Genomic DNA, 16,125 nt, shown 5'->3' on the forward strand with positions numbered 1-16,125 from the left:
ATACGGCCGTGTGGAGCGTCTCTCTGTCAGCACTGACAGAATCACTTCATCCCTGAAGAAAAGCTTCCGGATCACACCATCACCACCATGATGTCGACCCCTACCTCCAGATCCGGCTCGCAGAGAGAACTGCTCCAACACCACCGGATACCTGAGAGAGAGAGAGAGAGAGAGAGAGAGAGAGAAAGAGAAAGGAGGGGGCAGGTCTTCATTATCAACCAAAGTATAATCGATGAATGCATTAAATAGTAATGTCTAATTCAATAATTCAATTCAATTCAATTCAAGTTTATTTGTATAGCGCTTTTTACAATGGACATTGTCACAAAGCAGCTTTACAGAACATAAACATAGAACAAAAGATAAACATAAGGAGTAGTATAAAGAATTAACATAATAAAAATTCAAGATATATATAGTTCACAGTGTATATGTATGTATGCATGTATGAATGTATGTATGTGTGTATATATATTTGTCCCCAATAATAAATATAAAGGATCTCATTTAATATGCAAATACTTGGCTACCATGCTGCACTAACTAGCGATCTGTTGTTGCATTGGTAACATGAAACTTTCGTCATGTGTGTGTGTGTGTGTGTGTGTGTGTGTGTGTGTGTGTGCATGAAAATCACCTCTTCTCGAGAATTTCAGGATCTGTGATGCGCGTGTTTGTCATGTGACTGTGGACGCCACTCCTCCCGTTCCAGCCTGGCCCTGCCCCTGCTCCGCCTCCCACTGTTTCATAGTAACCGCACTTCTCATTGCCGAATGTGATATTGTTCATGCAGCCCTTTGGAAAAAACATGCGTTTGTATGTGTGTATTTGTGTGTGTGTGAGTGTGTGTGTATGTATAACATGCATGTTCACTAACCTGTGATGCGGCACACACTTCAAACGCTCTGAAGATGACGTCCACTACTCGCTGTGACGTCAGCACATTTCCTCCCACCACTGCAGCATTCTGGGAAGGATGCAGGATGGAGCCGGTGGGGATAATCACATTGATGGGGGTCAGACAACCCTGCAGAGAAAACACACAAACAAAATATAGGTGACAGCAAGACAATCTTAATGAGTGTCTGTGTGTGTCTGTGTGTGTGTACCTGGTTGAGAGGGATGTTCTGTCCGACCATGCAACGAAGGCAGTAAATGAGAGCAGAGAGAGTGATGGCGCGAGGAGCATTACAGTTACCCCACACCTCTGGGCCTGAACCTGAGAAATCAAACACAGCACTCCCCTACACACACACACACAAATAAGTGTGTTTAAGATGTTTAAGTTACATCAGCTATCCCTGTGCATGAAGCATGTATTGTCTATACTGTGTTTATGTGTGTGAGAGATATACCTCCTGTTCGTTTATCTGAACTCTAAGTCTAATTGGTGTTCCGTCGTCCATCTGATCTTCAGCTTCCACATCTAATGAGCCACTTTGCTCATGCCGTCGATGTGCAAACTCTCTCAGCATGTCTCTAACAGCCAGTTCTGCATTACTCTACACACACAGTATTGTTACACCTTGATAGTGCTGTTTCACTTGTACTACTTACATGCAATTGCATACACACGAAAGCACATGCACACACATGCTCATGTGCACACACACACACACCTGAATGTAGCCCATGTACGCATGGACCACATTTAGTCCGTAGATGTCGATCAGCTCCCCCACCAGCCTACTCCCTCTCTGATTGGCTGCCACCTGAGCTCTCAGGTCTGACAGGTTGTCATAGAGATTACGTGTCCCAGAGCATCCTGGGTATTGAGCAGGAGCCAAGAGAGCCTCAGTCACCGCTGAAACATGGATGATACCAAAATTTTTAGAACTGTCACTTTTCGTGACACAGAACTGTAAAGGTTAAAAGATGAACACATGAAGCGAGAGCTGCAAGACAGTTGGCTAACCCTGCTCCTGGAAGACTCCCTCAGTGACGAGTTTGAAGGAGGTGAAGACCGCCCCCTCCTGCTGGAGACAGGTGGAGTGAGGGGGCATCGAGCCTGGAGTAATGCCCCCGATATCAGCATGATGCCCTCTGCTGGCTACGAAAAACACCGGGCTGCTCACGCCATCACGAAACACCTACACAAGGAAAGAGGCACAAAAGTCTACGCATCATTCTCTAATAAGTAAAAATTTTTTGACTTTTCAGACTTTATTCTGGTCCTCTGAGCTCACAGGCATCTCTGCCCCTGGATCATATCATTTTTATTCCGAAGTAGAAAAGAACGTCTCTGTTATAATCCAAAATATTTAGAATTCACTCTAAGATGTGTTAATTGTTAAGTAAGAATGAACCAATAAACACACAAACACAGAGAGTTGTGTGTACCGGTGTGATGACGGTGAGGTCGGGCAGGTGGCTTCCTCCAGCACACGGGTGATTACTTAGTATCACATCTCCTTCCTTCAGTGTGCTGCCTATTGTTTTTAACTGAGAGAGAGACGGAGCGAGAGATTGTGAAAGAGAGAGAGAGAGAGAGAGAGAGAGAGAGAGAGAGAGAGAGAGAGAGAGAGAGAAAGAAACACACAAAATAAAATGGATAAAAAAAACACAGAGAGAAACAGGAAGCAAAAAGGAACTCAATGTGAGATGTCTTCATTTGATTCCCATCAACTGTGTGTGTGTGTGTGTGTGTGTGTGTGTGTGCACGTGTGTGTCAGTGTTGTATAAAGTACTAGAAAGCAATACTTGAGTAAAAGTACAAGTATCGTACTAGAAAAAGACTTTGGTAGAAGTGAAAGTTACCTTTTAGAATATTACTCAAGTAAAAGTCTTAAAGTATCTGATATATACTGTACTTAAGTATCAAAAGTAATTTTCTGATATTTAATGTACTTAAGTATTTGAAGTAAAAGTAAAAAGTACAATTTCAGTGATTATCAGTATACATAAGAGGCACTTCATCCGTTAGGAAGAATCTTTCATTCCAATGTACAGAAACATTTCTTGCAAATACGGCCACGGGTGTATAACGTTATCTTCTCCACCCTGTTCACCAAGTTTTCCACTATCGTCGGGGTGGTCATCTACGATAACGGGAGGTCCTCTAGTAGGTGCTTCCATGGCGGTTTCAGTTGTGCTTCCTCCTCCTTTGGCAACATTACGCTAAAATAGAGTGTGCGGAGCGTAATGCAATCTAGGAGCAGTGACTCGCCAAACCTCCCTTATTGCAGTCGCACACATTTCTTCTGATTTTATTTTGTAGTAATGAGTAACGAAGACGCTTAGTGGAAATATAGCAGAGTAAAAGTATACATTTTATCTAAGAAATGTAGTGGAGTAAAACTGAAAGTTGGCATAAATTTAAATAGCGAAGTAAAGTACAGATACGTGAAATTTCTACTTAAATACAGTAACGAAGTATTTGTACTCCGTTACATTACAACACTGGTGTGTGTGTGTGTGTGTGTGTGTGTTTGTGTGCATGCGTACACACCTGGTACTGCACGGACTCCTGCATGGCTCCCAGGTGCACAGGAATGTGAGGAGCGTTTGACACCAGACCTCCATCAGGCCCAAACACAGCACAAGAGAAATCCAGCCGCTCCTTAATGTTGGTGGAGATGGATGTCCTTTGTAAGACACGGCCCATCTGTTCTGTGTGTGTATTTGTGTGTAAAGACAGAGGCAGAGAGAAAGTATTTACAATAACAGTAACTTTGCAACACATAGTGTTTTGCTCCTTATGTGAACTTTTTCTATTCAAATTATTTCTATTTCTATTAAAATCCTCTAACCTGCAATGCTCATAAAGCGATGAGAGAAGATGGAAAGCTGCACTGCATTTAGTTCTGTCCCCAGGACACACTTGCTGTTTGTTCCCACGTCGATACACACGTCTCCGCTTGCAGTCAGATGGGCTGAACAGCCCGGTTCTACCAGGATGGTGCTGGAAAACGACGGGTCAGTTATTTGAGTTTAAACTCTGTTGTGGACTGAAAGATCAGTGATTTAAACACACCTGTTCTTGTCAATGATGATCGCTGGTCCGTCTATGCTGTGCTCACATGACAGATCCTCCCACAGAAACAAGCTTGTGTCCAGATATCGGTCCTCAAAGTAACACTTGGTCATCTGAGTGTGGCAAAATCAACAAACAAGCATAGATATAATGTAACGCTTATGTCCAAGATAAACAGCTCTCGAGCTTGGTTTCTAGGCACCCGGCATAAGGTCTGCTGTTGTGTCCATTTGCCTGATGGGAGTTAGAATACGTCCACATCCGAGAAAGGTAAATATAAACTCTGTTTCAGTAATATTGTCAGAAGGCCAGACAGCTCATGATAGCTAATTCTGTTCACTGACTCACTGTGTGTTTATTGGGTTTATTTTAGCTTTGAAGACTTTTTTTTTTTTTTTTTTTACCTGTGTCACTTTTGGTGACTGACTTCCTGTCTGATCCTTTGCCGTTGTCCTGATTCCAGATTTTCCTGATCCACGAGCACGAATGTCATCCACCATAATGGGTCTGTCAGCAATGGTGAAGCCAAACTCCTTCATGTAGCTGTTTAGGGTTTGTATACAATGTTAGTGTAGAAGTAGAACTTAATTATGAGTACTAAACAGGGAGCACCATAACCAGAGTGTTAATAAATGACAAGACTCCATGCTACAGGGTGTGTTACCGTGCGGTGAAGGCAGTAAGGAAGTCTCCGGAACAGCAGGACTGAGCATGAGCTGGTGCATCACTGGCGCTGATCATGAGAGCACAGTCTGTTCCCTTGTAACGCATGTGCAGGAAAACATCCATACTGATCTGAGAACTGTCCAACACAGTGCAGGTGAACACTCCAGACTGCTCAGTTCCATCTACACAACAGCAACTCTACCACTAATCTAGGCTTTTTTAAATTACAAATTACAGCAAAAAAAATAATACAAATTTAATGATATCAAATTGGTCTGTATTTCCAAAACAATTATTAATACACACACACACACACACGAATGTGCATATTTTGCCAAATAAGCACAGCATTCATTCTAATTTGCACAACTACAATAAATATTGTAAAATATTTTCATATTTTTTGGAGCAAGCATACTATTTTTGCCACACACAGTTCTGATCTCTTACATATGTGCTGTCTCATTGTTAGAGAATGCTACATCATTAACGGCAATTCATTTTTCGATAAACTTTGTTTGTGTGTGAGTGTGTTGCTACCTGTTGAATCCCCGTTTCCTCAGTGTGTCATGACAGCGCTGTGATAGTTGCTGGATCCGGGTGTCGAGCTCTGAGTAAGAGTCTTTGTTATACTGCAGAGAACAAGGCTCCTGAGCCTCCTCTACAACATCTGCTAGAGCCAAACCATACGCTGATAAAACTCCACTGTACCTACAAAGAGAGAGAGCACAGGGTGTGTGTGTAGTTAAGTAATTTTTGGGGTTTAATACAAATGTGGATTTTCAAAAGACAAGTATAAATTTTCCCAAAAGACAAGTCTAAATGCTAACTTTGACACAATCAATCTCATTCCTCAGTAAAGAGGATGTAATCACGTAACACACAACATTGAAGTGGTACTTGTGTATGTAGACGGTTTTCATGCCCAGTGATTGTGCAATGGCACATGCGTGTTGCCCGCCTGCTCCTCCAAAACACGCCAGCACATGCTGAGATGTATCGTGGCCTTTCGCCTGTGAAGAGAAACCTGTTACCTCATCATTTTCAGCTTAAAGATTTTCCACAAGGGGGAGCTTTTGTAGCAAAGAGTGATGGAGCATAACATACAAACATAAAGAGAAATACAACACTAGGACCAATAGTGACCACTAGGAGGTGCTACAAATCACAATTTACTAAAGATGCCAATATTAAAGAAAAGAAAATTCTACCTGTGTCAGTGCTCTGATTGGTCGACACATTGCTTCATTAGCAACTCTGATGAATCCCATGGCAACCTCCTCCACGCTCATTTCTGATTTGCCACTTTTTGACATGTCAATATTTTTGTGATTGTCTCCATCGCATTGTGATTGGCTGGTCAAGAGGAAGTGGTTGATGTCTTTGGTAAGCTTCTGGAAACGGCTCATGGTTTCATCTATGGATAGAGGCTCGTTCTCTCCAGGACCAAAGATGTGAGGGAAGAATGAAGGAAGGAGACGGCCAAGAGCTAAATTGGCATCTGTGACTGTGAGAGGACCCCCTGTAAGTCAAAATAATAGATTACACTGAATTACTGCAGTACAGAGCTAAAGGATTCAAATCACATGATCTCCTGAACATAGCCTGAACATGGCCTGGTCTGGGTCTGCAGGTCTGGTTGAGGGAATGGGGACCTAGCCTTGCTTACTTGAGTTCTAGGAAACTTCTGATATGGGTTCTGTGTCTTGGGGCAGTCTTGGTCTTGGGGTTTTGGTCTTTGTCAGGTTTTTGGTTTTAGGGGTCTGATCTTTTTTGATATAGTGTTTTTAAAGATCTTGAGGGACAGGTCTTGGGTATTGAACCTGGCAGACTGATCTGTGGCTTGTTTTACTTCCTTAGGGTTTGCTCCTGGTCTTGCTTTGTTCTTAGCTGCTGGTCCTGGTGTTTGTCTTTTGGAATTGGTGGTGTTTTGGACCTTTTGCCCTTGTATTTTAGTACTTGGGCAGGGAGTGGTTTTTGGTGCTGTTTTTAAGGTCTTATGATACTTGAAGAAATAGCCTTGGTCTTATTCTGGGTCATGTGAAACTGATCTTGATGTGAGTTGGAAAACTATGTTATAAACTGGATCTTTTTGGCCTGGTAATTGGTTTTAAGTAATTGGTGACGTGACATACGGCTATATGGGCATCTGTACTTTCAGAGACAGATAATGATTAACTCATGATCTGAACCATGATAGTCTGGTTTATGTCTTTGTTGGGCAAGTGTCTTGAGAATCATGTTCTTTAACTGGATCAAGGGGAGTTCATGCCCTGGACCGCTTCTGAATTTAGGGTTTTCTGGTATTTGAATGAGTAAAATCTGGCTCACTGACCTTTTCGATAACAAGCTGGACCAGGATGAGCACCAGCTGACTCAGGACCCACAACAAACATCCCAGACCTACAGAATTGTAAAAGGTCCAAGCTCTGAGTACATTCCCACTTGATAGGATTTTCATTGAAATATTTCTTTCAGTAAACATTGTGCACTGATATGTTGGTCTATCTGTTACTCTTAAACAAGAATTTGTTATATATTATTAAATCAGTGAGGGTTTGAAAAACAGTGAACTCTGACCTAAAAAAAAGGAAAGAATGTTTCACCAGGACTAGTTTTAGTTTTAACCCTAAGCTGCAAAACATAATGATAAAAGAGTGCAGGCATTAACCATACTTATTGCTTTAGGATTACTTTGTGGACTGCTGGTAATGTTTTACGGAAGGGTTACATAAAGCACTGAGCTCAGGAAAAATCCTGCAAAGAAATGGTTCATGGTAGAAGAGGCTACATTGGGAGGGAAAGACTAAGATGTGTGTGTGCGCGATTGTGTGCGTCTGTTTGTGTGTGTATATGTGTGTGGGCGGTGCTAGATACCTGAAGAAAAGTCGAGATCCTCCTCCTGCTGCGACGGTGTTGATGTCGAGCTGAGGTGCCTGTAATGTAACCCCAGCTGTTGTAGACTCAAAAATGTGTTCATACTGGCCAGCATAGCGACTCACATCTGTAGAGGTACCTACATACACATACACACACACACGTATAAGAACACACACAAGCTATGACCTACAAAAAACAACATTTTTGTAAATAACTAATATTTTATGCTAAGTTTCCCTGGACAACATGAAAACAAAGACAAATCTCTAAATATGGCAAAAATTTTAATTCAAATTTACATAAAATTTATACCGATATTCAGTTTCAATATAACCAAGAAATTTGTCAACAATTTGGGACATTAATCATTCAATTAATCAAAAAGGATGAATACTGCAAAATATTGCTGTCATGGAATGACGTAATGTTTGTATCTTATAACAGGTTAAAACGTTAAGATGGCAACTTAAAACATCTGAAGGGGCTCCTAGAAAAGGCACGTTAGTTACTGCAAAATGTTAAACCATCACCAAAAATATGCTAAAATGTAAACTTCTCAACCTTTGGAATGTCATTTCACTAGACGGGAATCTAGTATGACTATCCGGGGATGGTATCAATCATCTACAAAATAAGCGAAACATTAAGAACTCTACTGTGAAATTAAGAGGCTTAAGCAGTTCCTGGAAATTGGACCAAAAATCAGCTCTGTGACTTTTACCACTGAATGTCAGCTACTTCATATTTAAGTATTTTAAAACTGTTCGCTGGATATTTTAAACTATAAAAACAAACAAAAAAATCATCTCTCTAAAATTGCATGAATATTGAAAATATAATAAACATGGAAGTTTAACCTGGGAGTTACTGGAATGTGTCAAAAATCACTAGTCATTAGTTTAGGCTCAGCTGTATGTTCTACTACAAATTTTGTAAGTAAAAATGTAAGATGTACATTTTCAAAACATCAACATTCAAGAATTCTTGGATATGTTGAATGTAGAATGATCATATTCAATTACGCCTGTTGAAAATTAAAATTTAAATGAGCCTAAAATATAAACTGATTATTTCAAAATGCAAAGAAATGCTTTTTTATAAAGGAATTAACATGACTTTTTAATATTGAAAAATTAATTTGTAAAATTAGGAAACACACACACACACGCACACAAACACTGCATGTAACAAAATGGGACAGTCCCTGAAAATGAAGTAAAGAACCTTCCTGGAAAAGGGAAACATTTATCAATCCAAACGCTTTCCTTCTTTCCTCACACTCCACTCATCTGTCAGTGTCTCACCTCCCATATCAAAGCCGATGACAGGTGTGTGGTGTGTGTTGGTGTAGGCTGTGAGGGCATAACCCACGACTCCTCCAGCTGGGCCAGACAGTACCGCCCGAGACCCGTAAAAATGATCCATAGGAGTCAAACCTCCATCCGACTGCATGAACAGTACGTCCACGCCCTGTGTTTAAGTTAACAAGGACATTTGGACTGAGTTATATATTCATACTTAAAATTAAGCCACTCTCACGCACAAACACACACACACACACTCACGGCGAGTCGTCCTTTGAAGCCAGAGGTGAAGGCGTTGATGTACTGGTGAATTTTGGGTGTGAGGTAGGCGTCTACACACACAGTGTAGCCACGAGGCACAGCTCTGATCATCGGCATCACCTCGCTCGATAGAGACACCTGAGTGAAACCCAGCCGCCGAGCAAGAGAGCCCACTGCCTGCTCGTGATCTGGGTACCTGACAGACACATACACATTAAAATGTATACACATACAAATCATTAGGATATACATGTGTGTATCTCCACACACACGCACACACACACACTCTCTCTCACATGTATGAGTGCAGCAGCAGCACAGCCAGGCTGGTGATTCCCTTAGAAAGCACAGCTTTCAGATCTCTCTCCACACACTGCAGGTCCAACTCAGTCCATACCTCCAAACTCTCACCTGTACTACCTGCACACACACACGCACAAACACAAGATAACAGTATGTAGGTTTTGATCAATTTTCCACACACACACACGCAGACTCACACACACACACAAACACAAGATAACAGTATTACACCACATAACTGCTAAATTCTAAATTGTGATTGGTAAAAAGGTTATGATCAATTTTCTACACACACACACACACACACACACACACACACACACAATCATGTAATACCTTTGACGATCTGCTTCGGTTCTTTGCTCGGAAGAAGGCAACCATCTTGCTTCAGGACAACTCTTTCATCCACTTCTATAACCTCTTCATAAAGCACATCAGGCACTTGCACTTCCTGTGATACAGAAACACACACACACACACACACACACACACACACACACACACACACACAGGTATTGTAAACCAGGCAGCTAGCCTAGTTAATGCAGCATTTCCTGTTTTCCCAGCCTTAGAGATATTAGGCATTACAGTAGCTTCCTTAAATAGGCTGTGCTGTAACTGTGTGTGTACATAAGGCCTAGCCTTTGTGCCAGTACCAGACCTCGTACACACACTTCCAGGTTGAAGAGGTCAGGTTGAGCCTCTGTGATAACGTGCAGTATGTGTATGTGTTCCAAGCTGAAGAAGTTGAGTTGAGCCCATGTGATAAATATGCAAAATGTGTGCATGTGTGTGTGTGTGTGTGTGTGTGTTTTTACCAAGTCAAAGAGGTTGGGTCGAGCCTGTGTGCCAATGTGCAGTAGGTGTTTAAAGCCACGAGTCACAGCAAGTGCCATCTTTTCTCCCTTTCGCTCCAACAGCGCATTGGTGGCCACCGTTGTGCCCATGCGGATCCAGCCAATCAGAGACGGGTCCAACGGCTCATCACGGGGAAAACTCTGTCCTGTTTCCTGTTGGAAATCCAAACAGGTTTGTCTCACATTATCTCTCTGTTTCTTTTGCTCTTATGCCATCTCCCTCTCTTACCTCTTGCAGTATGCGGCGGATGCCTTCTGTGGGAGCATCTCTGTAATTCTGTGGGTCGTGAGAGAGCAGCTTCATCACTCGCTCTTTTCCGTCTGGCAGACGAGCAAAGACATCAGTGAAGGTTCCACCACGGTCGATGGCAAAACAGAACTTTCCGTCAGAGTCAGCCATGTTGAACTAAGCAAAAAAAACAAACAAAAATAATTAATCAAGAACTAACTAAAACCAAACAAACTTTTCACACAGGTCAACTCCATTCAATTAATTATTAATTATTGTGACTACTGTGTTTTCTTAACAAGAAAGACTACAATTCTTTACACCAAGAGACAAAGATGGCAATCACTTTAGTAATGGTAAATGTCATTATCCTTATGCAAAAGCACATTTGCATCACCCTGCCAGGAATGGGGGTTCGACACCTATTTCCATTTTCCTTGTGCTGTGGGGGTTTCATCCCCCAGTCCAAAGACGTGCTTTTAAGCTAATCTCTAAAGTGTAAATGCGTGCGTGAATGTGTGACTGTGCCATGCAATGGGTGTTCCCTGCCTTGTGCCCTGAGTACCCTGGTAAAGGCTCCAGGCTTTCCCAGGTGTAAAACCCCCATGTTAAGAAATAAGCAAAACCACTTGATATTGTTTGAGACAGCCATGCTAGGTTTGGTGAGCAACGCCAACGTAATCATCCACTTTCGATATTAATGATTGGCTAGAGAAGGGCTGTCAGTTTAGAACCAGTGGACCAATGGAGACTTTTATCCCGTCCCTAATCTGCATAAAACTCTACTTGCGATTTTTGGAATAGCAAGCGACCAACTTGGAAAGAAGAGCAAAGAAAACAGAAGTGTAAATAAAAAGAAAGAAAAAACTATGAGCAAAAAACAGCAGAAAATGCAAGAATCTGTATAAAGTAAGCAAGGTAAATAAGATTTTGTTTTTATTTCCTAGTATTTTCTGTTATTCCTAGTTTTGTTCTGTTATTTTATAAAATGTGTATGCAATTCTGGGGGGCACGGTGGCTTAGTGTTTAGCACGTTTGCCTCACACCTCCAGGGTCAGGGTTCGATTCCCGCCTCCACCTTGTGTGTGTGGAGTTTGCATATTCTCCCCGTGCCTTGGGGGTTTCCTCCGGGTACTCCGGTTTCCTCCCCTGGTCCAAAGACATGCATGGTAGGTTGATTGGCATCTCTGGAAAATTGTCCGTAGTGCGCGAGTGAATGAGTGTGTGTGTGTGTGTGCCCTGCGATGGGTTGGCACTCCGTCCAGGGTGTATCCTGCCTTGATGCCCGATGACGCCTGAGATAGGCACAGGCTCCCAGTGACCCGAGGTAGTTCGGATAAGCGGTAGAAGGTGAATGAATGAATGTATGCAATTCTATGACTCGCGCATAATATTTTTCAGGCCATGATACTTATGGCCTGAAATTGATGCCATATTTCACCAGCTTGACTTGCAACCAAAGTGCAATATAAAGGAATAAGCTGCAGGGTGATTTTACTTTTGAAGTGTACACATGTGTTTCCATGGCTCTGCTGGTGTTCCTAGTATTTGATATATTCTTGGAAGCCAGAAAGGAATTTCAAAACAAGAAGAAAAGCTCGGAGAGTGTGTTAGAACTGCGGTTGTACATACTCAGACACATGTGAGGCAGCTCTTGCTATGTTTCCATCCGGTGGCAGCACAAAAGAGAAAAGCGCCAAACTTGCAGAGCAAACTGAATGGTTGCGTGATGTACAGCAGTTCCTTTCCCCTTTCTCTGTTAGTCTCTTTCAAGGTGATTTCAACACAGGCCCTGAACAGGTCATCAATGGTAGTGGAGGGGGATTGCCTGTACTCCTCAGATGCTGTCATGTGCTTCACTGTTTACCTCTGTGTCAAGCCCTGCCTAGGTATTGAGGGGGCCTCTCTAGCTCTTTCAATTGATAGGGCAGGACGGCAGGTGTTTAAAAACTTCCGAAGTATAGTGTCATACCTCCCTGGTGTTGGAGATGACATCCTGTTTGTACCACTGAGCCTCTATTGTTTGGCTTATAACAAGTCAAGTCAAATCAAGAAACTTTTATTGTCATTTCAACCATATATAGCTGTTGCAGTACACAGTGAAATGAGACAACGTTTCTCCAGGATCATGGTGCTACATAAAACAAAGACAGGGCTAAGAACTTAGTAACGAGGAAAACAAAATGATTAAATCACCTCCTACACAGACAGCGAAAAAGCATGCTTTACACACGAATCATACTACATTCACACATACAGAAACTTGCATTGAAAAAGCAACCAAAGACCACTCATTGTTAATGAGAGATGTTGACTTCCAGTGATACCAATCACCAATCTTTGGCGACAAGATGTTAAAAGTAGAGAAAAGTTTAACTTTGGGCAAATACGGAGCGAATTGGTGCAGTGACTACCAATGGGAGAGAAGTATAGCGCATGTGGTCCCTGGCAGAACACCTCAAATTATAAGATGCAAATATACAATGGTGAATTATATATACACTAACACTAGAATGGTAGCTGCAAGAAGGCTTATCTGTTGTCAAGTGGAATGCTAGATGCGCTATTAGATCATTTTGCAGATGGCAGCCACAGTGCTTCGCTCTCCAGTTGTTTATCCAACACTATCATTTTTACCAGGGATGAACTGCTGAATATTCATCAGAACACACCACGAAATCTCCTACCAGTTTTTAATTATTCAGACGTTCTGCTGTACATTGTAGTTGGTGGAGCAGCGGGGCTGATCAAACGCTTCAAGACGTGCAGACTGGGAAAGTGAGCAGGTGTGGCGGGACATGCTTCCACATCAGTGAAAGGTGGTGTACAGATATAACAGTGTTAAAGAAGATGTGCTGTTCAGACCTAGAAGCGCTCTTCATTAACTGCAAGCGTGTGTGTGTTTACATTCCACCGCAAGCACACGTGAGCCTAGATTTACAAAAACTCACTGATCAGATTACAGGGACAGAACACCACCACCTTGACTCTGTAATAAAAAACTCTTGGGCACTATAACAAAGCAAATCTCTCCAGTGAACTGCCAAAATACAGACTGCATGTTACAGGTCCCACCAGGGACAGTAATATACTGGACCATTGTTACACCACAATATGTCTCTCTGATCACTGTCTGGTTCGTCTTATAGCAACCTACATGCAAAAACATAGATCTGGAGTAAAGATGATACAGAGCGGGTTTTACAAGCCTTTTTTTGTCCTCACTGAATGGAGTGTATTTGAAGCTGCTGCCAATGATCTGAACAAGCACACAGAGACTGTAACTTCATATATCAGTTTCTGTGAGGACATATGCATCCTACCAGAAGTCACCTAACATTCAACAACGATAAGCCATGGTTTACAGGAAAACTCAGACACCTTCGTCAGGCCAAAGAGGATGCCTACAGAAATGGAGACAGGGTCTTGTACAATCAGGCCAGGAACACTCTGAACAAGGAGATTAGAGCAGCTAAGAAGACCTACGCTAAAAGGTTGGAGGATCAGTTCACTTCTGACTCAGCATCAGACATCAGAAGACTACAGAGAACGGTTTGGACTGCTGAAAAGATTATCGATGTTCCCCTACCCACCCTCCAAAAACTGTACTAATCCAGAGTCACTAAAAGGGCTTAGAAAATCAGTCCGGATACCTCACATCCAAGTCATCCTCTTTTTTGAGTCATCTGGCTGGTAATACAGAGCCCCAAATACTGTTTCCCAGCAAGCTACCTCATGAACAGTAAATTGTTCCACCCATTACGCAATACTCTTATCTTTAATTATTACCACCTACCTCCATCCAGGTAGATCCCTGCATATCCTTGCATCTCATTCATTCTATTGCATTCTATCATATACAGCACAACTGTACATTGTACAGTCGTATGCAAAAGTTTAGGAACCCCTTTCATTTACAAATATTTGGGTGTTTGGATCAGCAATTTCATTTTGATCTATCAAATAACTGAAGGACACAGTAATATTTCAGTAGTGAAATGAGGTTTATTGGATTAACAGAAAATGTGCAATATGAATCAAAACAAAATTAGACAGGTGCATAAATTTGGGCACCCTTGCCATTTTGTTGATTTGAATACCTGTAACTACGTAGCACTGATTAATTAGGACACACAATTGGTTTGGTGGCTCATTAAGCTGTGAACTTCATAGACAGGTGCATCCAATCATGAGAAAAGGTATTTAAGGTGGCCAATTGCAAGTTGTTCTTTTTGACTCTCCTCTGAAGAGTGGCAACATGGAGGCCTCAAAACAACTGCCAATGACCTGAAACAAAGACATTAACATTATGGTTTAGGGGAAGGCTACAAAAAGTTATTGCAGAGATATAAGCTGTCAGTTTTCACTGTGAGGAACATAGTGAGGAAATAGAAGACCACAGGAACAGTTCTTGTTAAGGCCAGAAGTGGCAGGCCACGTAAAATATTGGAGAGGCAAAGGCGAAGGATGGTGAGAACAGTCAAAAACAGCCCACAGACCACCTCCAAAGACCTACAAACATCAACTTGCTGCAGATGGTGTCACTGTGCATCGCTCAACAATTCAGCGCACTTTGCACAAGGTGAAGCTGTATGGGAGAGTGATGCGAAAGAAGCCGTTTCTGCACACAAGCCACAAACTGAGTCGCTTTAGGTATGCGAAAGCCAGCTTCATTTTAGAATAAGGTGCTGAGGCATGATGAAAAAAGATTGAGTTATTTAGTTATAACAAGGGGCGTTATGCATGGCGGCAAAAGAACACAGCATTCCAAGAAAAACACTTGCTAACCACAGAAAAATTTGGTGGAGGTTCCATCATGCTGTGGGGCTTTGTGGCCAGTGCTGGTACTGGGAATCTGGTTAAAGTTGAGGGTCACATGGATTCCACTCAATATCAGCAGATTCTTGAGAATAACACTGAGGAATCAGTCACAAAGTTGAAGTCACGCCGGGGCTGGATATTTCAACAAGACAACGACCCAAAACACTGCTCAAAATCTACTCAGGCATTTATGCAGAGGAACAAATACAATGTTCTGGAATGGCCATCCCAGGCCCCAGACCTGAATATCATTGAACATCTGTGGGGTGATTTGAAGCAGGTTGTCCATGCTCAGCAACCATCAAACCTAACTGAACTGGAGATGTTTTGTAAGGAGGAATGGTCCAAAATGCATTCATCCAGAGTCCAGACACTCATTACAGACTATAGGAAGTGTCTGGAGGCTGTTATTTCTATCTGTACTAAATATTGATGTCATTTTTTTTTGTTTGGGTGCTCAAATTTATGCACTTGTCTAATTTCGTTTTGATGCATATTGCACATTTTCTGTTAATCCAATAAAGCTCATTTCACTACTGATCAAAATGAAATTGCTGATGCAAACACCCAAATATTTATAAATGAAAATCATAGAAATTGTCAGGGGTTCCTAAATTTACATGTGTATTTTTATTTATTTAATAAATATATATAAATTATATTATAAATAAAAATACACAAGTGTATATGTGTGTATATGTATGTGTGTGTATATATATATATATTCGCCTTGTTTTTATCGTCTGCGTGTTGTTGACGTCTCTGTTTACTGGAAGCCTATGACACTAAAACAAATTCCTTGTATGTGAACTTCTGATACTGATTCTGGTT

At 41.7% G+C, this 16,125-nt stretch overlaps 1 protein-coding gene across 2 annotated transcripts in view; it reads right to left on the reverse strand.

Moving 5' to 3' along the window:
- Positions 1-16,125, reverse strand: part of oplah (5-oxoprolinase, ATP-hydrolysing) — a 23,843-nt gene that overhangs the window by 1,621 nt on the left and 6,097 nt on the right. For both annotated transcript variants that reach the window (XM_060862968.1, XM_060862976.1), the window contains exons 2-25: positions 10,474-10,650; positions 10,206-10,397; positions 9,724-9,838; positions 9,381-9,504; positions 9,085-9,280; positions 8,824-8,989; positions 7,517-7,655; positions 6,975-7,042; positions 5,851-6,161; positions 5,540-5,652; positions 5,180-5,350; positions 4,638-4,775; positions 4,378-4,516; positions 3,974-4,086; positions 3,750-3,901; positions 3,449-3,609; positions 2,341-2,442; positions 1,916-2,090; positions 1,620-1,804; positions 1,356-1,502; positions 1,110-1,244; positions 878-1,027; positions 638-795; positions 1-151 (exon numbers count right to left, since the gene is read on the reverse strand). The exon at positions 1-151 is cut by the window's left edge and continues 10 nt beyond it. In XM_060862968.1, coding sequence (XP_060718951.1) covers positions 1-151; positions 638-795; positions 878-1,027; positions 1,110-1,244; positions 1,356-1,502; positions 1,620-1,804; positions 1,916-2,090; positions 2,341-2,442; positions 3,449-3,609; positions 3,750-3,901; positions 3,974-4,086; positions 4,378-4,516; positions 4,638-4,775; positions 5,180-5,350; positions 5,540-5,652; positions 5,851-6,161; positions 6,975-7,042; positions 7,517-7,655; positions 8,824-8,989; positions 9,085-9,280; positions 9,381-9,504; positions 9,724-9,838; positions 10,206-10,397; positions 10,474-10,644 — 3,672 coding nt within the window. In that variant the 5' untranslated portion in view covers positions 10,645-10,650. The remainder of the gene's footprint in view (positions 152-637; positions 796-877; positions 1,028-1,109; positions 1,245-1,355; positions 1,503-1,619; positions 1,805-1,915; positions 2,091-2,340; positions 2,443-3,448; positions 3,610-3,749; positions 3,902-3,973; positions 4,087-4,377; positions 4,517-4,637; positions 4,776-5,179; positions 5,351-5,539; positions 5,653-5,850; positions 6,162-6,974; positions 7,043-7,516; positions 7,656-8,823; positions 8,990-9,084; positions 9,281-9,380; positions 9,505-9,723; positions 9,839-10,205; positions 10,398-10,473; positions 10,651-16,125) is intronic.

This window comes from Tachysurus vachellii, chromosome 2, assembly GCF_030014155.1.
Source record: "Tachysurus vachellii isolate PV-2020 chromosome 2, HZAU_Pvac_v1, whole genome shotgun sequence".
In the NCBI taxonomy this organism is placed as follows: Eukaryota; Metazoa; Chordata; class Actinopteri; order Siluriformes; family Bagridae; genus Tachysurus; species Tachysurus vachellii.